At 40.7% G+C, this 21,993-nt stretch overlaps 1 protein-coding gene across 2 annotated transcripts in view; it reads left to right on the top strand.

The window, feature by feature from the left end:
* GAD2 (glutamate decarboxylase 2) overlaps nt 1–18,409 on the top strand; it is a 40,761-nt gene extending 22,352 nt beyond the window's left edge. For both annotated transcript variants that reach the window (XM_051611901.1, XM_051611902.1), the window contains 8 exons: nt 3,210–3,264; nt 4,648–4,764; nt 5,884–5,948; nt 9,850–9,928; nt 11,602–11,751; nt 13,197–13,304; nt 15,028–15,117; nt 15,808–18,409. In XM_051611901.1, coding sequence (XP_051467861.1) covers nt 3,210–3,264; nt 4,648–4,764; nt 5,884–5,948; nt 9,850–9,928; nt 11,602–11,751; nt 13,197–13,304; nt 15,028–15,117; nt 15,808–15,981 — 838 coding nt within the window. In that variant the 3' untranslated portion in view covers nt 15,982–18,409. The remainder of the gene's footprint in view (nt 1–3,209; nt 3,265–4,647; nt 4,765–5,883; nt 5,949–9,849; nt 9,929–11,601; nt 11,752–13,196; nt 13,305–15,027; nt 15,118–15,807) is intronic.
* Nucleotides 18,410–21,993: the final 3,584 nt, after the last annotated feature.

The raw sequence follows: 21,993 nt of genomic DNA, 5'->3' as shown, positions 1-21,993 counted from the left end.
GAGAAAACAAAGGTGTAAAAAATCAATATGTTCTGATTAAGATTTTCGATTTATGGGGAAATAACTTTCTATGGGACAAAAATTAATAAAACAGTCCTTACTGACTCTTTTAAAGAGAAAATGATCTTACTAGGAGTCCCAAATATCAGATTGTTATAAGGAATTATTTATGGCTCTAGCATAAATGAAAGGTCTTACTACTACCAAAATATTCCACTCATACCTGAAAAGAACAGCACCAACTAAGTAATTTACAGTACTAATCACAGTGGCTTCAAATTGACTTATGGAATTATTATTTCTTTGTTAACAAAAGACTGAGCACTCCTTGAAGAGGAACTAATGACAACATTGACACAACCAACACACATCAAGAAAAACCTCCAATTGTTTCTATTTACTAAAGGCAGATGTGGATCAATGAAGTCATGTTTTCCTCTTCTTCTTGTGCAAATTCAACTTGATAGTTTTCTGTGAAGACCACAATGCTTACCCTGCCCACCCGGAAGTAAACAGCAGGATTACTGCATGTCTCACCAAATCCCAGTAGATGCCACCAGACCAAGGCAGGCTCTTTGCACAGGATGTGGGCTGGTGTGGTAGAGAGCACCCTCTGTGAAGATACAGACCTGCAAAAGGGTGAGAAAGCACCAGGAGATCTTTTTGATGTTTCCAGCAAGACCAAGCACACTTCTTGGTGGCTCCTCTCTTCCCCATCCTGACCCATGCCCAGCAATTTTGCCTGGTTTTGCTATATCATAGGACTACATAAATATGCGGTGAATTTCAAACCAGAAGACAGACAGAAAATCATGTTCTTGATCATGCCTGAGACTGGACAACCATACATTTCCATTGCCTCTTTTACTACCACACAGACATATTGGTTGCAATAGTGTATTACCTGCAGGTTTGGGGGTGTAACACTTCACTCTGGTGTGGCTGCAGTGAAGACCTTGTGCAGATGTGGATAATGTGGGAAAACTTTGACACTAACACTCATTCTATCAAAAAACTGGAATGGTTTGACTTGGAAGGGACCATAAAGAATGTATTTCCAAGCCCCCTGCCGTGGGATGGGATTCCTTCCCCTAGAACCCCATCTAATCTGCCCTGGAACATTCTAGGGACAGGTTATCCACAGCTCCTTAGTTCAGCCTGTTCCAATGTCTCACTGCCCTGACAGTAAACATTTTCTTCCTAGTATCTAATCTAAATCTACCTTCTTCCAGCCTAAAGCTGTTCCCCCTTGTCCTGTCACTACATGCCCTTGTATCCACAGTGTCCTTTTGCTGCTGAGTTTCTTCTGCCTCCCCCAGTAGGCCTCCTGCTTCTGTTGCTGCCCAGCACATCTCATGTAACCCCCTGCCATGTTGTCTGGGTGATTTGTCTGAGGACAAATCCAATGCATTTTCAGTGTTTGAGGTCACCTGAAGTGCTAACACATGAAAATGCTGTACAAGTAAGCAGTGCTGGTGGGTAATTTGCTAGATTTGGAGTTGTGTTCTTCAGGATTTTTCTGGACTATACTCAAAGCCAACCTACTGCTTGCTCCTTGGTAAAGCTTGGCTTTGCTTGGACATTGCACCCTCCTGGCCATGAACATACACATACTCAGCATTACCAGGGGCTGGGTAATCACTTGCCTTGGTAAAAAGAAAATTGGCAATGAAGGGGTCTGCCCAGCTTTGTATGTCTTTCTACACACAAGCTCAATAAATTAGAAGCCATTAAAACACAACATCAGAATATGTTTGGAGGAAGAACTCATTGCTTTCCTTTGGCAAGTTTTTTTGGTTGGTTGTGGTTTTTTTCTTCATTCCTCTAATGATCCCAGAAACAGTTTTTGAAGAAAAGTCAGCTGCCGCTTTTCTTGGAACATGTACATGTAACAGGGGAACTCACAATGAGCTGAGTGCTCTTTAGACCTTGAATTTGTGCAAGAAAAAATTGAGCTAATTTTTAGCTATTTTTCAGTAGAAAAATAAGGCAGGACAGATTTTGGAAAAAGTTCAGCAGTACAAACCCATTTCTGTTGAACTAATTTTTTCTTACTGTGTAAGGATAAAAACTTGAAAAAACTAGCAGAATATTATTAGAAGCAGTTAATAATTTTTAAAGTTTTATTTACATTTATCCGAAAGTCATGAAAACACCTCAGGTTGTTTTTTTTATGCAAGATCAAAACTAAAACTAAAGAGTTTTTTTTATTTCCCTGAAGCTATTATTTTGAGCTTTAGTAAAGGTTGTTCTTTATAGCAACAGGAAATCAATGCTTAGTGAAAGAAAAATTGTGTCCAACTGCACTGAGAACTGAAAAAATACTTTAAAAATAGTATTAGTCTAAATGGGCAACATTAAAAATGAGTGAAGACTTGATTCCTGTAATGTGGGGAGCTGTCATGTTTGTATAGCTGTTTTGTGTACTGTCTTCTTAGATAGTCTTGCTTGTGGCCAAAGCAAATAAAACCTTAACCTCAGTATTCAGTATCAGCACTGTCTTATCTTGCACCTAACTCGTTTACAGGATTTCATAAACTTCAAGCCTTGTACCACTGTGCCTGCATCTCAGGTGAATGGTTCCTAATAAAGGTGTTGCCAGTACAGAACACAGTCAATACAAAGGGCCTGACAGTGCATTTAATGAGTCGATTGGTCACTTCTTCTTGTATCCTGCTTCAAGCAGATGTGAACATGTAGTGCACGAAACTGTGGAATAGTCGCCCTGAAATTAGTTCATCCCTGGGATGGAAACAGAGACAGTTGCTTACACCCCAGCTGAGTTGTGCTGCTCAAGGCTGTGCAGCTCAGCTGGCATTTTTTGTGCCTGCTGAAAGGAGACTTTGGAGTTTGGCACCCACAAGCTTCTTGGGACCCTGGGCTGAGCATCTCCCTGGGAGTCTGGAGCGTATTCCCAGGGCTCTAATGTCAAACAGGACCAGGAGTCTCCATGGAGCAGCATAAGTCTAATTAGGGTGGCTATGAGGTAAGCTCTCAGTAACCATCACCAGGTTGGTGCAGACTGGTTGACAGAATAGTTAGGGTAAAAACTCAGACTGATGGTCAGAATCTTTCTGTGCTCTTCAGTGCTACATAAGCCTGGGCAAAAAAAGTCACTTTGTTTCTTATTTGGGTTTCCTCTTAAATGAAGAAGTAACAGTAAGAGCTGATTTCAAGATCACGTCTAACATAGCTCTCTCTTGCTCCAGAGGGAAAATGATCCCATCAGACCTTGAAAGAAGAATTCTTGAAGCCAAACAAAAAGTAAGTTTACTAGCTTTCTTCTTCCAAAAATGAAAAAAAACCACCAACAAACAAAGAATGGTACAGCTAGTTAAATTTTTGCTTTCCCAGGTAAAACGACATAGGCTTGCCCATTAACTTTTGATTTATTTTTCAGAAATGGAAAATGGAGGCTGGCAATTACTGAGGCAAGAGTTGCTGTGAAAATAGGTTTAGAGCTTTTTTATGATCTCCATCTACTATTTGACTTTTTTAGGTGTTCTTCTGCATAACATTCTCCTTTTTCATATTATCTCTCTGTGATGCAGTTTGTCAGCTGAGTATTGGCAAAAACAGAGTAATCATCCAAGTAATTTATTATATGTTTTAAGATGTTTAAAGTATTCCTCATAGTGATCAAAACAATGGAAGATAAACTAAAATCCACACATATTGAAAAATGCACTAGTTTTGTATGTGCTCATTAATAGAAGCTAGAATTAAAACAACAGATTAAAGTATGCAATGAACCTAGCCCTGTGCCTTCAACAATATTTATGTAAATAATAATTAGAAGCACAGCATTCAAAGCTCATTAATAAGAAAAATCTTCATTAAAAGCTTACTTTGTCTGAGAAAAATGATATAATAGATAGAAATGGAAGGCAATGTGGCAGTGGAGGACCACACCTACTGACCACATATTTAACTTTGCAGAGGGAAGTTCAAACCTTTTTTATAGTTAATCCTCAGCTCTGCAAAAACGTAGCCCCTCTTTACCTTTGCTGCTGTGAGTACTGCTTATGAAATCAACAGAACCACCACTGAATTTAAAATTAAGCACTGGTATAAATTCTGGCATGTGGCAGACAGTGAGTGCGCCTCTCTGAGGCACAGCAGTTAGCAGAGGGAATCCAAGAGATGGTCCCTGGTCTCTGTGGAGGTGGCTGTCTCCTCACTCTGCTCGAGGGATGGGGCTGGAGGTGAGCCTTACACCTCCCCTGTGCGTTGCCCCTTGTCCCACTGACAGGACTGGGCCACCACACTTCAGACACTGACTGGCATAATGGCACAGGCCACCAGAGGTATTTCTTGCACTGTGGTGCCTGAGTGAGGTTTGTTTACCTCGACATCATGAAGAGCCGACCTTCGTGTTTCATGGAGCAGAATTGTTCTTCTGAGCCACCTGTCTCATGCATCCTAACAACTGGAGGATGCTGGTTTGGAAGTTTGCTGCCACCTTAAGGTAGAAACTGTAATACGCTTCCATCTAAACTAAGAGAAAAGCCGTGTAACATGGTCGGTACGTCCTCTAGGAGACACTTGTGGGCTCACTGTGGAGGCAGCACAAGAGGCATCGGGGCTGCTGCAGGCTGAGGAGGCTGAAGCTCTCTGCGCTTGCCAAATACCTCTCTTTTCTTGCAGGGATTTGTTCCTTTTCTGGTGAGTGCCACAGCTGGGACAACAGTGTACGGGGCATTTGATCCTCTCATAGCTATTGCAGACATCTGCAAGAAATACAAAATCTGGATGCACGTGGATGTAAGTATCATCTTGGGGGACAGGGGTGATTGCAAGGTGTATTAGCATTAAATAATTTATTTTAGACAGTGTAATCTTGTACAAACCGGTTGTATTTGTTCCTGTAATTCAGTCTAACATCCGAGCCCTGACTTCCCGTTCCTCTGAAAGGCTCAGGACAGGGGGGCATTTCAGGAGCTGTGACTGTGTGGTACTTGTAGCAGCTGAGATACTTGAGATGACCTACTTTGAATGCTTTTGGCCTTCAGCTTTATCTCTAAACACCATTAGTACAAGGAATACATAAGAACTATACTGATCACTGGCTCAGCTGCAGCAGCTGCAAAATAAATATGTAAGGAAACGTCTACAGTTGTCTGGGGTAAAGTACCCAAATTGCTGAACAGATTAGTGCAAATGCTAGAGGAATTTATCTGATTGGCCAGTTAACTTCATCTGGGTTCTCGCCAATAAATCTTTCTGAAGGATCATCTTTCATCCCTAGAATGGCTTTTGTATCATTTTTGCAAATCCATTTTCCAGAAAGCCTTGGTAATTGGATTTCTGTAAGGCTAGGTATCTTGCTTTGGATTACTCTGTCAGCCAAAATCACTCCCAATTCAAAGGAAGAATTAATATTTACCTTCAACTACTTCTCAGTCGTATGAAATGCCAGCTTGCCCCAGATCTCTGAGGGAAAGCGAATGAGTAGGTGTCACAAGCAAAAGTGAACTGAAATGTAAGGAAAACTCACCAGATCAGCTGAGACCCCAGTCTGGTTTGTTATAATCACTTAGTCACTAAAAGAGAAAAGGCAGCTCACCCAGGAGCAGCTCTGCAAGTCATTAATTACAGCATGGGGGCAGCCTAATGTGTCAGTGTCAGAGGAGGTGCTGAGGGAGGGGTGAGAAGATGATGAGGGTTGATACTCAGATTATGGGCTATAAACTGCTGTTTCCAAGCTACTGGAAGAAAATTGTTAGAATAGCTGATGCCTCAGGCCCCATCTGCCTGGTCATTTTGAAATGTGTCACATCAACAAGAAAAAAGAAAGGCCCCAAACTGATGTGAATGCACAGATGTCACCATGGAGAAATGCAGAGTTCTCCTCTCATTAAGATAATGTGTCTTGCCTTCTAGGGAGCATGGGGAGGTGGGCTCCTGATGTCAAGAAAACACAAATGGAAGTTAAATGGTGTTGAAAGGTATGATTTATTAATGTTAATTAAACACATTTATTAAATGCATTTTAACACACTTTTTATTACCATAGCAATATGTATAAATAAAAATACAAATCAATGTTATTCCCAAAATGCAATATGGAGAGATTATGCAAACTGCCCTTCCAGATGTAACAGCATTGCTGAGTGCTTTTGTTCAATGCTACAGTAGTGTGGCACTTTGTTTGCTAGTACAAACTGCAGAAACTTGTCTGCATTCCCTTCCGCCATACATTGCAGCTCCAGAGTGGTTTCTGCAGCATCCCCTGTCACAGTGTCAAACATGGATTAGCAATTCCATTTCTCTAAGAAATTAATCTTGGAGGGAGGTCTTGCATGCTGAAGTCTTAAGTATAAAAGGTGGATGCACCTGTAGTTTGGACAGGGCTCCTGGCAGTCACTGACCACTGCTCTGTCACTTCTGAGAGAATATCCCCTTCTAGGCATGTTGGTGACTTCTCAGTGGATCTGTGCCTTGGTATACACAGTTGGAGTCATGAACTTGTGAGCACTGCACATGTACACAGATGATCATAAGTGACATCAGTCCAGTTTGGAATCTGGAAAGACTGAGCTTAAACATACAAAGAGCTGCTTATTTAGAAACTTCTAGTTAAGGTGAGGAACTCCTTGCCTTAGGACATTAAGATTTACCTGAATTCAAGGGAAATAAATAAAAATTAATAATAAATAATTAAAGTGGGACTTCTGTGAGCCACAAATGACTGGGTGCTCAGAGAATATTTGGAGGAATGTCATATATGCTTGCCCTGTTTTGTTGTGGTTTTTTTCCCAGACACTGATTTAGGCCACTTGTTAGAGACACTGTACTGGGATAGATGGAGTCACTCTCACATTTGCAAATCGTCTGAAGCTCATGCTGTTAAGAGAGTAAATTATTACTCCTTTCCACCTTTTTTATCTCTAAAATGGATTGCTCTTCCTTGCCAATTAAAATTACAAACAACTTCCTCATCCTGTTCCTGAAGATTAGGAGGATACCTTTCTTATACAGCTCACATGCAAAATTTGGAAAGCAGCCAAAAGCTGTATGGATTCAATTTAGTTAGGACTGCCCCTGGCACTGCAAAATTACATGTTGTGCATTAAAAGGACACAAGTCCAAACATCCAGCAAGTTAGAAGAATCTACCCAGTTGCCTGTGAAGACAAGAGCATGAAAAAAAGAGTTTGCCTTCCAAATTGCTGTCCAAATTTCTGCTGGTATGAGAAGTTCAGGTTGAATCTGTATTGGAAAAATCTCTAAATAATGTGCTTTAGACCCAGAACTCCACTGGATTTTATCTGGTACTTTGATAAGCACCATCTCCATATGTTTGACAGTGAATTAATGAAATCTGTCCTTTCCAGCGCTGTTCCGCTGCTTGATGGATACTGCGGCTCATTACAGTTTGTCCAGCTCTCAAATGTGGGAACCTTTAGCGTAGACTTACTAGACGTAATTTTTTTGACATTCCTGTTTTATGGTAGATATTCAAGCACAACCCAGATATTACAGGTCTGGGTAGAAGAGAACTGGAGCTGGTACTCAGTCAGGTTGGACAGAGGAGAAAGGTACAAAGAGGGAGCGTTCAGTGGAGCACTTTGTGCTCTGAGATCCCCATCCTGTTAAGAGTCACTCCAGAAAAAGTAGTCCTGTCAAAGGCAGGAGGAGTTGCAGGACCAACCTTACTGTGCCTTCCAGTCCCTAAATGTCAAATTCAAGGTGCTGCAAGGCACCCTAAAGGAAGCGAGTCCCCTGGTATCAGGAGCAGAGGGGTCTGACCATCATCAGGAGTTTCAGTCTGGTGTCCCACTCCCAGAGGCTTGGGCAGGGGGTGATGGCTGTGTGAGAACAGCATATTTGGATCTGAAGGAGTGCTGCCATGCAGGGTCTGAGCACTCTTCCTTCCTGGGGCTGCCCCTGGGTGGTGAAGGCACCTCAGTGTGTTTTTAATGATGGCTGAGGGCCAAATTCTGCTACTCTTTAATCTCTCCTGTCATCCATTTGGGATCTCTAAAGGAAAACTTTTCCTCTTTTTTTCTTCTGCCTGTGACTCTCAGGCAAAAAAAACATATAGGTGATTGGTGCTCAGGTATTTGGGCAAACATAAGATGCTTTAAAAAAACATCTGTGGATCCCTGTAGCTTTTTTCCTTCACTGTTTGTCTCAGTCAGCAATTCCTGCAAGGACTTATTAATGGCTGAAGCCCAGAAAAACTGATAACAAATGAAAAATGGTGCATTTTTGTTTTCCATAATTATTTTTTTCTTCTGTGTGCAATTGGGATGTAATTGGGGAAATAAATGACCTTAGGGTAAATTCAATGTTTTAAGCAGATAGTTAACATCTGGCTGCTGTCAGTAAATAATTATTTTTTCCTTGAGAAAACCCATTCCACTACTATATTACCTAGAAGCCTCTTAAAAGAATTTCTGCCTGATCCACACAGGCACAGATAAAAATTTAAAAGTATTATATCAAAGGAAATACATAGACCTGAGTGTGTGTTCAGAGTCATTAGCTTTGGTGTTGTAATCAGATGACTGACTGAGCTGATTAAAAGCTGCCAAATACTCAAAAAACTGAGCCAAGTGGCCAGATGTTGCCTGTTCTGTTCTCTACAGATTTTGCATAAGGCACTTGCACAGTCCCATTTGGATAGCAGAGGAGAAAGCACAGGAGTGCTGCACGCTGTCCATGTGAATTTTGGAGTTGCTTACTTTGAAGGAGTGGAAGCAATTTGGCAGGAAATGATAAGGACATGCATAAACCTTTAATGCTGTCTCCAAATCCTACAAAGGAAAATGCTGCCAGATTCCTACATGCTCATCTCTGTTCACATAAATGTTATCTGCGAGCGTGTCATGGGTTCTTCAAGTTTTTACAGGCCTCGCTTGACTGTTTTATGCCAATTTATACCATCAAAACTAAAATCACTGCACTACATGAAATCCTGTGCACTATGCATCCTTGACAGCCTGCCAAATAGGATGCAAGTATATACATCTATCAGCTAATCGTCATACGTAATAATATTAACAAATAGCCAGTCAAGCATAACGCAACATTAAAATAATAAACAACTGGACAATCTTTTAATTCAGCCACAGTCCCAAACATCTCATCTCTAAGCTGTGTTGTGACAGTGCCCTGCCTGGGCTGACAGCTGTTTTTTCAGTGAACGTGTCCTGAAGGGAGACAGGATCAGACTCTTTTGTGGAAGGGTGGGTCAGTTCTATCTTTAGCACTCTGGTAGTTTTGGGCTCAGTCCTCCAGCTGTGTGACTTGTCATAGCCAATCTAAAGTTAAGGAGCTAAGAAAATTTACTGTCAGCAGAGCAGTGAGAAAAATTACTTCTAGCCAAGTTTTCCAAGTTATTCAGAGTCTTAGAGGTACCCAGAAGTATATAAAGGAAATTTCAAACGTGTATGTAAGCCACTTAACTAAAATCTTACTGAAATTGGAATCGGTGGTAGGGAGTACACTAGTTTGTCTGCTTATTATGTGCAACTTCAATCAGCCCTGTGACTTTAGAAAGTTCATCAGCAAGTCAGGATTTTTGAGGAAGTTTGCCCTATGTTTATGAAGTATAGATGACTCCCCAGGAAGTTTAATGCTGATTGGGTTTAGTGGATAGAGCAGTTACCCTATGATAAGCTAGCAGAATTGTCATCCAAAAAACAACTAGAGTGGATTAGATCCCTTAATGAAGGCATTGCTTTCCTGACATCAGCCATGATCATTTGCAGCTTTGCTGGCTCAGAAAAAGAAACGAGTGTGCATTGCAACATGTTAATTATTACTCTTGTTATTACTAAATGTCTCTGTGGTTTCACCACCACAGAACAATGTCTGACTTTCATGTGTTTTGCTGTCCCAGGGCTAATTCGGTGACCTGGAATCCTCACAAGATGATGGGTGTCCCGCTGCAGTGCTCAGCCCTGCTAGTGAGAGAAGAGGTAAGACTCAGTGTATTTGGTTCTCTGATCCTTTCTAACATTTTGCTTCAGAAAATCCTGGATGTTTTCTTTATAACTGTCATAGCTAATATTTGCCAATGTGATGAGGATTAGAAAAGAAATGGAGAAATACCTAGTCACGTGCTCAGGCTGTGACTGCAAAAGGAACTAAAGTAGCTGTCTAGCAGAAATGATAGATCCAATAAATGGCAATGTCTTCACAGAGTTTTGTATCCATAGTGAAATCATGGGTGCATAACTGTGTAACCCCACTAGTTTCTGTGAAGCACAAAATGTAACTGTAGGTAAACTCTAGTCCTCTTAGAACGAATGATCTGGAATACAGGCAGCATGACATTTGGTCCAGAATCTAGGCATCATTGCACTTCCTAGACTTCTATGATAATTCAGCCCAGCTTTGATCCACTTGGGGGAACATGGAAATAAAAAGGGAAGACTTAAGTCTATATGGAATAAAAAGTAGATATTTCATTCAGTACTAGAATTTGAATTATCCTCCAAGCCTGCAATTTCCATATAACCATCATTACTGAGACAGCTGAATACAACCACCACTTACTAGGCCAGCTAACAAAAAGCTGGTTGCTGTTTTGCTAACAGCTGTACAACAGATTGTACACAAAGTGATTGCACTTACGAAGAGAGAATCTGGCTTTTATCTGCCCTCTGGGTCGGTGCCCTGAGACAAATCCTGCATGGTTGAAGTCAGTACCATCCTTGACCTTCAGTGAGAACAGATGGCTCAGACTAGGAGAATGCCAGTTTTTTCCCCCTGATTTTGCTGTCTCTGTTTTGAGTTACACGTAAAGATTAGACTTGATGATAAACAGCCAAGTTTTGATTCTTCTTGCACTAGAAATTGCAGCTGTAGGCAACAGTCCTTAGGTATACCTTAAGCTGGATTGAGGACTTAACTAGAGCCAGAACATGACTTTCTGCATTTCATTTAAAAAGATAAAAAGGAAACCTCATGCTTTCATGAGCCAGGTAGCTTCACCTTGCTGGCTTCTGGCCCTCCCACAAAGCTGCCTCTCAAACTGGTGTTTTGCAGCCCAGAAATAGCTCTAGCTGGCTGTTTAAAGGCCATATGCTCATACGTCTGTTCAAAGCTTTCTATACCACTTAAGGATCCAAACTGCAGCTGAGGGCTTTGCAGAAAATAACTGAGCCTACAAAGAAAGAAAACAATGAAAATCAGAATTTTTGATACCAAAGCAATTAGAAAAGTGGTGTGATACTACTTAGATTAGTCACCACATTGTCAAGGTCTGACTCAAACAGAAAAAAAAAGCCTTCCAAGCAAAGGAGCAAAAGGAACCAGAACATGGAATAAAAAGTGAGATCCAAAAATCCACTTATGCATAATGATGCTTGGAAGCACAATGTCCAGTTATTTTTAAAAGAATGCCTTGGCTCTGGGAGTGGATTACACATTGCCAGGTCAGGTACCAAGGTGTCCTGGGCACCGAATAGGGTATGAAAAACTTAGTTGACTCAGCAACTAAGTCTGGTTTGTCCAGTTTTTTATCTTTCTTTTGTGCTTGAACAGATACTCCACTGAATTTGGGTGTTTGTGATTTCTCAACCAAAGCAAACTTCAAATCAGTAGTCACATCTGTGGCAGCATCGCTTTGTGTCTTTGTTTCTCTAAGGGATTGATGCAGAGCTGCAATCAAATGCACGCTTCCTACCTCTTTCAACAAGACAAGCACTACGACCTGTCTTACGACACGGGAGACAAGGCTTTGCAGTGTGGGCGGCACGTTGACGTCTTCAAGCTGTGGCTGATGTGGAGGGCAAAGGTAGGACTGCCTGCAAGATACTTCTTTGCATTAAAATAATGCACACCAGATACAGAGGTAATCATCATTTTAGAGAGTATCTGACCTGCATGTCCCATATAGAACATGAAAGAAAGAACATTATTATTTTCTGGTTTTTTTATACCTTTAACAATTTGGCTTCAAAGCAACACACGTGATTTTGAAACCTCGTGGCTTTGCATAGCTTTTGCTTTGTGTAACTGTAGGAGTCTAACAGCATAAAACATACACCTAGGAACGTTGTTAGTAAGATTACTGGAAATAAAAATACGTATTAATGACAGCAGAAATTAAACAAGGCAATTCAAGACTGGAATACCTCACTTCATTCCATGCAGTAGTTAAAAAGTAATCTTTTGAAGGTGGAGAGGAAAACTCATAAAAATCTGTTCTCTGGAAAATCTGAAAACACGAGCTCAAATTATTAATTCGTCTGTATTTGTAGAAAGTTGCTAAATAAGTTCTTCCAGATATTTATCCAGTCTGTTATGTCAAGTTGCCTCAGGTTTGTTCAAAGGAGATGACATCACTGTTTTCATTTCCAAAAAGCCTTAGAGATCCTCATGTGCTTCATTAAAACTCTGAAAACAGTTCTGAGACAGACATCAAATGTAGCTGCAAGTGTGGGAGTCTAAAGGAGGATGCAAGTTTCTGAGGTTGCAATAGCTCGTTGGGCTAACTGGGGTCTCCAGAGTGGCAGGCAGTTTTAGCCACATGTCTCTCTTTAACTCCAAGCCTTTCTCCCATGGCTGTGCTAGCTCTGCCTGGTTTTGAAATCGCTTATACACAGAGGGATAATGACATGGGCTTTTAAGTCAGTTCTGTACTGCCAGAAAATATTTAACAGGGATGTGAGTCCATTACTCAAAGACATTTCGTCTTCTAAACACCATTTTTTCAATATGCCTTGCACTGCTTTTTCTCTTCTCACAACCCACTTGTAATATTAGTGTTACAAAATAGGATGCCTGTTTCTTAAACGGTTTATCTCTTCCAGCTGTTTATTCCCCTTCTTCCCTCATAAAGCTGTATCCTTTGTCTGTGGCATCACAGCTGGTGATTGCAGGAACAATTATGATGTCACAGAGAGAGGATTATGGCTTTTGCAAGAGAAGGAAAAACAGAATTTGCTTCAGCTCTTAAAAACACAGCTTCTGAGTGTATATGGTGTCACTTAGAAAAGAAGAGAGAAAAACACTACAGCAGCAGAACAGTATCCAAACAAAATGTGCATTTTCACACACATCAGGATGATTTCTAAAAGTGTATCTGCTTGTTCTGTGTTTAACTGAAAAAGAAGAGCTATTATTGGAAAAGCCTCCAGCACATCACCTCTGGAAGATTAAAATCCCCTGTTCTAAAAACAGCAGGACACTCCACAGAACAGATAGTCATATAACATTTTTCTCTCTGTGTCTCTGAAGGGAACCACAGGATTTGAAGCACAAATTGATAAGTGCTTGGAACTTGCAGAGTACCTGTACAACAAAATAAAGAACAGAGAAGGGTATGAAATGGTGTTTGATGGTAAGGTATGTATTGCAACTTCTTTTTCCCAGTTGGTCAACAGCACTTCCCTTAGTCACCTATTGGGATGCTACCAACAGGTAAAAACAAACAGTATGTGACAGAAGGCAGTGTTCTTGGTAACAAAACCTGTTGTTCTGCCAATATGTGTCTTCCTTAAGGAATCCAGGGACAAGGGAGATGAGGCAGCTGTGCATGAGATTTCAGTTTGCACAGTTTCACTGCTGAAATTAAACACTGGCATCTCAGGCTAACACTACACAAACCTGGTTAGGACCAGCTCCTAAGTAAAAAAAAAAAGTTGCAGTTTTCTATCAGCAGGGTCTGTTATGTGGTTACAGTGCCCCACACAACTCTGAAAGGATGGTTGTGCAAAGTGCTTTTATCAGCATTCTCAGGTGGGCAGTCCCAGGAGACATGGGGTGACAGGGAGATGTCTGCACTGCAGTCCCTGCTGTGATGGGGTGCAGCACAGTAGGGTAGGGGCTAATGCTGCTCAGGAGCCCAGTTGGCACATGTGGCAGGAGTTACACCACGATGTGGGGTACAAATATCTATAGGCCTGTTGATTCTGTTGAGGGAGTCCAACTGAGACGGGATCCCTGGGTGCTCAGCTGGGGAGCAGTGCCTAGGGCAACGGAGTGCAGTTTGGGTTGTGTGTCTGTACCTCTGAACTGCACCAGACTGTCCCAGCCATCTCTTTGTGGGCAACCCTCTCCAGCTACAATAGCTGGGGTCAGGCCTGGTAGAGATGTCTGTTACAAAGTTAACTGTTTTTTTGCCTGTAAAAGAGTGGGGAAGAAAATCCCACTCTAGCTTTTTCCCTTGTACTTGTGATCATTTTTGCTCTCTGTACTTGCCCTGGAAGTTTTTGTCTCTCAGAGGGTTGCTTAGTGCATGCCTAAGCACTCTGCAGCACAAGGATAAATGTCACCATGTTTCTTCAGACAGAGATCACAGGCTCTTACCTGTATGGTGTGATTTATTTCTTGCACCTCACACATCATCACGGAATTTGGTCCACTGGTCTGATGATGAGTAAAGGAACCGACAGCAGTAGGAGTTGCTGTAACTCACACATCCAGCATCCAGCAAAGAGGAACATAGCAAGGCAGACAACTATGGGGAGATTTCAAAAATACACAAAATGTCAATTGTTTTTTACTTTAGGCCTTTCTACTTGGTGCTCCCATGTAAGTTAAACTAGCTAAGACACTGCAGTGCATGCATATTAAAACAGCAGCTAGCTGAATCAAACTGAGAAGTAATAGATTTCATTAAATATGAGAAAAATCTTAGACTGTCTTATGAACCACCTGTGACTCCTGTTTACAGAACCAGATTTTATATTATTCTGTCATGTAATAAAAGTAAATGACAATGGTCCTCACCTCTAAGTTATCTGTAATAGACTCTTGCCTTAGCCACACAAACCCTTCAGCCTCTGGGGGGGACAGCACCTACAAGATATAGATGCCTCTCAGCAGGGGATAAATAAATTTGCACAGCAGGATGATGTGTTTCTGCATCTGACACCCTGGGAATAAATTGCCTAAAATTATCTTTTCTGCAATAATAATGATGGTGACTCTCAGTGGACCACAATAATGAAAGCCATTGACTGGTGTCACAATATGATGTATGAGAGTTGGGGGAAGGCATGAACTTAATTGCAGCTGAGATATTACGAGCATTTCTTACAGTGTAAACCATTGTTGTTGTGTTTAGCCTCAGCACACAAACGTCTGCTTCTGGTACATACCCCCCAGCTTGCGCGGTATGGAGGACAACGAGGAAAGAATGAGCCGCCTTATGAAGGTAAGGAGCGTCCTCCAGGACATCATGTAGTGAACACTGGGATCCTTGCACGCAGGCAATCCTCAAAATGGTCTCCCAGGGTACAGGTCATGTGATATTCTGGCAAATGACACCTCGCTGGTCATTTTATTGCAGGTTAGGCTGGCACCACCTGCCTCTCATCTGCAAGGTTGGTATTCCCTGGGTTTGCCTGGTTTCTGGAGTAATTAGAAACTCTGTATATTTACTGAAGTTACTGTAGATTGTGATTGCTAAACCCAGCAAGTGCAGCAAGAGCTTACTAATAAAATGGCACTCTGGTGTATGAAAAGAAGGTGGAAACCAATTGTAACAGTATGTTTTGAGCACTACAAAAAACAACTACTGTGTGGCTGTTGGCAACATCCAGGAAGTAAAGGGGGAGGATTCCCCAGTGATTTTGAGATCAGGACAAAGAAGCAGGGTAAACCCCATTTCTTTTCAATGAGCCATTTATTGCTTAATTGATGTCAACTTTTTTAGCAATACTGGATGTAATTTATTCTTAAACTGCTTCTTGTAGCTCTTAATGTGTGGGGTTTTTTTTTAAATAAAACATACTCTGCGTTTTGTTATTATAATAATGAGGATAGTGGTAATTGTTAAAATAATTTAATAATTATTATTATATTCAATCATTGTCGTAATCCCCTGCTTTTTGTCACATTGCAGGTGGCACCAGTGATAAAAGCCCGGATGATGGAGTATGGAACGACCATGGTGAGCTACCAGCCGCTGGGAGACAAAGTGAACTTCTTCCGGATGGTCATCTCAAACCCTGCAGCAACTCACCAAGACATTGATTTCCTGATTGATGAAATAGAACGCCTGGGACAAGATTTATAATAATCGGGTGGGAAAATCTGTTCCTGGACCTCTAATTAGACAATTAAGTTGTCACAAACTGTGCGAATGTAATTGTAGTTTGTTCCAAAGTAAATCTATTTCTATATTGTGGCGTTGGAATAGAGTACAGTTTAAAATCAAGAAACATGGCTCCTTTAAAGTCTTTTCCTGAGTTTTAAAATACCTCCTTAATAATTAGGTGCACAAAAAGCTGCATTAAAACAAATAAGGAAGAACAGAAGATACTTAAATTATTATCCCTCATTTTAACACAACTACATCAAATCAAAATCAATCAGACTGAATTATGCCACATTTGCCCAAAATGGTGACAAAATCAAATTGGGAGAAGTGGGAGGGGGCGGTGAGAAGCAGAGTATACAAGTTGTATGTTTAAATGTGAAAGCATTTTGCCTTTTTCGTAGTATTAGAACAGAATTTCTAATATACCTATAGCGACATTTCAATTGTATTTAAATAGGTATAGTTTTACAAAAGGAAATATATATATATATGAAAAATATCCTATTTTATAAACTATATATTTTAATTTTATATGGGTTATAAAACTGCAAGGACAGAAGCTGAAAATTAACTAGGATTCTTCTTCTTTTGATGGAGGTGCCTCAAATATTTATTACTGCTTCTTTTAAAATGCAAGTCCACATACACATTCTTAAGAGGTACCAATACCTCGTTTCTCCATGTCATATGGATTGTACATCTCCAGGGTTGATTACTTAAAAACCTCAAGAGTACTGCAGCTCTTAAAACCACTTAATAAGATCAACTACAGTACAACAATAGGATGCTATTATTCCTAATTATGTTTCCCACTTGGTCTAACTAAGCAGACGCACAATCAATATACAGTGCTAACCAAGACTGAAATAAGGTTGTATTTGGATGTTTTCTGTGTTCTGTGGTAAAAAAGCCAATCCAAAAAAAGTCACGTCTGACTCAGTGGTTGTCTCAGAACCATTTCTTCTATCAGCAGTACAAAACTACCACTAAAATTAAAATTTATTTTAATTCTTCCTAAAAAAATAGCATGAAACCTCACAGCTACATTAAGAGGGTAGAAACTTCTTACAGATGTACAGATCTGAGACAAGGCCTGAATTACACATTACTGTAATCTGAGGGACTGGAATGGGGTCTAAGTAACAAACCGCTTTGTGAAAGGTTTCTCCTAGTGCTGGACTCCATCCTTATAGGCAAAGGATTTTGAAATTGTAGAAAAAACTGAATAAGGCTACATCTGGCTAAAACAGCCCAGGCAGAGCCTCTCAGGCCTTTTCAGAAACCACGGGCACAGCTCCTGCAGAATTAATGTGTTGCATCATTCCTTAACATTAGAGGTGACTCTGGCATGGAAACTGACATTTATCATCTCTTCCCCCAACATCTGGAAGTGTTGGTAAGAGTTCTGTGGCTCAGGCCTGTCTGCTTATAACCCTACTAAAGTTTTGGTTTTAACCTTGCCTGAACAGCCAACTTTTATTTGTAAAGCAATATTGTTTTGCTGTCTCTAAAATACTTGAAGAGAAAAAAAAGTGCAATGTGGTTTTAATTTAATCTAAAATAGATAAATGGAGTATTGATTCAATGTAATATCATGAGAACATGAAGTAAGAGGAAATAAATCGTGTCTGTAATTGTGTTGCCTTTATTATATTGATAGTACTGTTTTGTCACCTCAGATTGAGGCTGTGCACTTTAGATTTAAGCTGTACAATGTTGCAAATCAACATGTGTTGCTGTATAAGCTTGTACAATATATTATTGATATGTCATTACTTGTGTGGTAGTGGTATTGACTCTTGATATTGTAAGAACTGCATTCACACCAGTCCCTCTACTATGTATCTTTGCTTGGTATTAACCTCTCCTCGTCAGCTTTGGGGCAGACCTTTCACCTCACTTCAGTGGATTTCTATTGCTGCCTACGACGCATAGTTTTGCAAGTCAAGCTACAGAGGAGATACCAATTCTATCAGGAAGAACTTCAATGTGACCTTTGCTAAGTGAGTCAAAATCAGCAGACTAGTTACTGAAATACTGAGTAGAACAGCAAATTGTATGCTTCTTTCTTGCTGGCCAAAAGAAAAAAAGGGCAAGGAAGGAGCTAAAAAGTAAAAGTAGTACAGGGACAATGATGAAGGTGATCAGTAGCCTGGTTACATCTTGCATGTGCAATTCCGTTTTAAAGTGCTAAGTGCAAACAATATATTTATTAGCTGTATGTGCCAATCCAAGACTTACATTTGGTGTTCCAGGAGAACCAGTTTTGTTTTTTGTTTTTTTTTTTCCACGTTACTGTACTTACTGCAGCCAGGAAGGAGCAGCATAGTAACCTGTTCTTGTGTTTGACCAAAGTATTTTATCTGTGGTGTTAATCTAAATCCAAATAAAAGTGTAAATGTTACTGTGGATCTTTTCATTAGCAGCACTGATGGCACTGTGAGCATTTATCACTTGTGCCATTTTGGAACAAGGCCCCAATAAAGAGAATGTTTAGTTGTAACTTTCCATGTCTCCTGCTAGATTTTTTTCATGATGAGATGCGTTCTGTTAGTTTTTGTAACATAAAACACCCAGTTCCATCACCAGACCCTATTTGAGGCAATGCTCAATACTAGCATATAAGTGTAAATCTGCCATCTGGTATCCCTTCACCTTTTCTTTACAAGACAGATTTAGTTGTTTTGTTCTCCTCAAACAGGCTTAATTTTTTATGTTTGATTCTGTCTTTTTATTTCACCAGCACTTACCCCCAAATTAACTATAGACTCCAGTCAGCCTCTGGCACAGCAGTGAAAGCAGTCTAGGCACTTTCCAGGACAACACAGACTATATAATGGCAACAATTTTAAAAGGGCCATGAAATACCAAAGACATTAAATAAAGGACATGAAATAAGAAACAACAGGTACAAAAAAAAAAATATTTTAATCCTAATGTCTCGCCCACGGCCTCCATCTCCCAAAATCTGACACCTTTCTGCTCAATTTTCCCTCCACCCTCTGAAGTGCTGCCCAGCCTGACACCAGTAGCAGAGAGAGAAAACTGAATTATACTGTGAAAGCAGCAGTGGTCAGAAAGCTTGTGCCTGAAATTAGATTTTCTGTATCATTTAAGTTTGCAGCAAGATTTGATGCAAGTGCCTATGCCAAGCACCTGGGCAGAGCCCAGCTAGGAGCTCTGTAAGGAAAGGGAGGAAGAAGATGCGAGAATAAGGTAGTTTCCTTACCCAGGTGAAGCTATTTTTAAGTGCTCCCACAGGAGTGCCTGAAGGCTGGGCTTTGCTGTAAGCCTGCTTCACCCAGAGCTTCATGGAGTCTCCCTGAGAGACGGAGCACCTGAACAGCTTTGTGTGACAGTCTAGCAGAGTCCCAGCTGTGCTCAAGGAAGGAAAAATGAAACTGCAAGCTGAGGCCTAAGCCTTCTAGCAATAAAAGCTGTAGCACTGCCTGCTTGAGATCTGAAAGCATGGAAGAGACTTGTCTCAGGACTTTGTCTCACATTATGATTTTTCCCTTTCACCAATCTTTCCTTCTTATCAAGAGAGACTGTGGAAATAACATATGAAGCTTTCAGGCAGTTCTGTTTGTAGTCATCTCTCAAGAAACTTGATTTTGGGACACAGATAATTCAGAGCTGCTCTATTTCCTTCCACCAGTTGCCAGACACATGACTTCCACCACCATGTTGATAAATTTTCCTCACTGAAGAAAGCTCCAAGAAACCGGTCAATTCCTGCCCATGGCATGGAAGTTAGAAGTAGGTGATCTTTAAGGTCCCTTCCAACCCAAACCATTCCATGATTCTAGATCAGGACACTAACTCTGCATATTGCCTGCCAAGAGGATTCCCAGAGACTGGTCTGATAAGGCTGTCCTTTGTGGAAGAGGTGGGATAGTGCACTTTTCCTTCTGCAGTGGATACTGATGTCGCTCCTGGGAGTAGAACAGACCTAGGTGAGCTATAAATCTCCTGCAACAGATTTATTTCTGCATACAATCCCTATCCCTTATTCTATAGCTATGGCACAAACACTTTGAGCAGCTACTCCAGACAAGCCTGTCTGTATTAAATTTAGGAGAATAAGAATTAAATCTTATTAATAGTGATACTGATGAGAGTTGGGGAGGATGATATCAATAAAATGTGAAGTGTCTTTAAGTAAGCTCTTACTACTCAGTGAGATTTGCGACAGTTCTGAACAGAGACTTCAATAGAAACATTCAGACTGCAAGACCATAATTGGGTTGTTTTCTGCAATAACTTTGGATAAAAATACAATAATTTCCTATTTGTAGCCTACACACCCCATAATCCCCCCCAGGAATTACTAGCCAACAGGCAAATGACAAATGGTGAGGTTATGAAATAGCACAAGTGCCTCCATATCTCACTCTGTCCTTTTACTTTCAACACATTTACTAAAATTTCAGTAGATGTCAGTAGTTGAAAGAAATTATCACATAAAAGTGAAATACAAATTATGTACAATTAACAGTGGTGCTCAAAAATGTCAGTTGATGTACACACTTAACTTAGTGCCTTATTTGTGCATAATACAGTTCAATTTGCATTGATTCATTTCTCCCACTGCCATTTTTCTTAATTCACATTGTCATGTTTTTATGAGTTGGTGCTGCAGGAAAATCTACAAGCAAAGCACGTATTGTTGATATGACACTGGCAACCCAAGAGGTATGCACAGATCATCTCACTACTTTGCCATTGCTTCTGAAACAGCCTGCTTTTTATTTACCACTGTGAGAGACTTTAACTTCTACATATGACAATTTGCAATCACTTTTCTACTTTTCTTCAGTTAGTTCAGCTACAGTCGTTATGAAAAAAAGAAATAAAAATAATCAAACTCAGAAAACCTTGCAGTGATTGGGTCTGATTGTAGATGCTGCAATTGCAATGAAGCTGAAATTACTGATATATTATAGTTCTTGAATGCAATTTTCTTGCATTAACTCTGGTAGGAATCTCTAATAAATTGTAGCTATTGATCACTGACCTTCATATTTCCCATACAGAAAGTCTGGCTCTTTGTCCACATTGTAGGCAGCCTCACTTGCTCCCAGGCTTCTTTTTAGAGTGTGCCAACTAATTCTTTTCAATTGGAAACCGGGCACATCTGACAGGACAGGTCATCACAGAATCTGATCCAAGAAAACAGCATAGATACAGACTGCACCAAGTTTGACTTCTGCATCTTAGGGGACCTTGAAACTTCAAAAATACCCCTACTCTCCTTCAGATACAAAAAAACCACCCTAGTGCCATTCATAATACCAGACATCATTCTGCAGGCTATAACAGAGATCTCTCCTAACTTCTGCATTTTTGACCAAGAAGTGTTGAAAAAGTAGTCATTATGCCTCAGGAATACCCCACAGTACCTCAAAGAGACTTGGTCAAAGTACTATGCAGTGTGGATGTGGGCAGCATGCTGGTCTTCAGCAAGGTGGATAGACCATCTAGCTGGGCCAGGGTGTCTGTCGGATCAGTCCACAGAGGTACCACAGATATAGTGACGGGAGTGATGCATTAAATTAATCTGAGAGCTCTCCTGCTCCAGAAAACCACCTTGAAGCAGGGGTTAGCCTATGCCAGGATATCTTTTTACAAATGGATCCAGTAAGGCACTACAGTAAGATGGTGAGTGGTTTCATTTTATCTTCGGCTGTCTTGGTGCTGACAGGAAGGAGATCCTCAGAAATGGGGCATGGCTTGACCTCATGGATGTCAACAGCATCTCTGCAGGGCTCTCACTGATAACACATCTCCTACAAAGCTGCTCTGTTGCTGCTTGAGTAGTTCCTCAGGGATGGCGGGCAAATGGCTGTGCTCCATTACCTGGCACATTAATATTTAGAGAGGAAGGGACAGCGTTATGGAGCCAGGCTTTGCCCTGCAGCAATTGCAGGATTTCTGTTCCTCCACGCAGCAAGGACTCCAGCACTTTTTTTCTTTGTTGTCTTTTGC

Source organism: Apus apus, chromosome 2 (assembly GCF_020740795.1).
Source record: "Apus apus isolate bApuApu2 chromosome 2, bApuApu2.pri.cur, whole genome shotgun sequence".
NCBI lineage: Eukaryota > Metazoa > Chordata > Aves > Apodiformes > Apodidae > Apus > Apus apus.
This window is presented reverse-complemented; position numbering and strand designations above follow the sequence as displayed.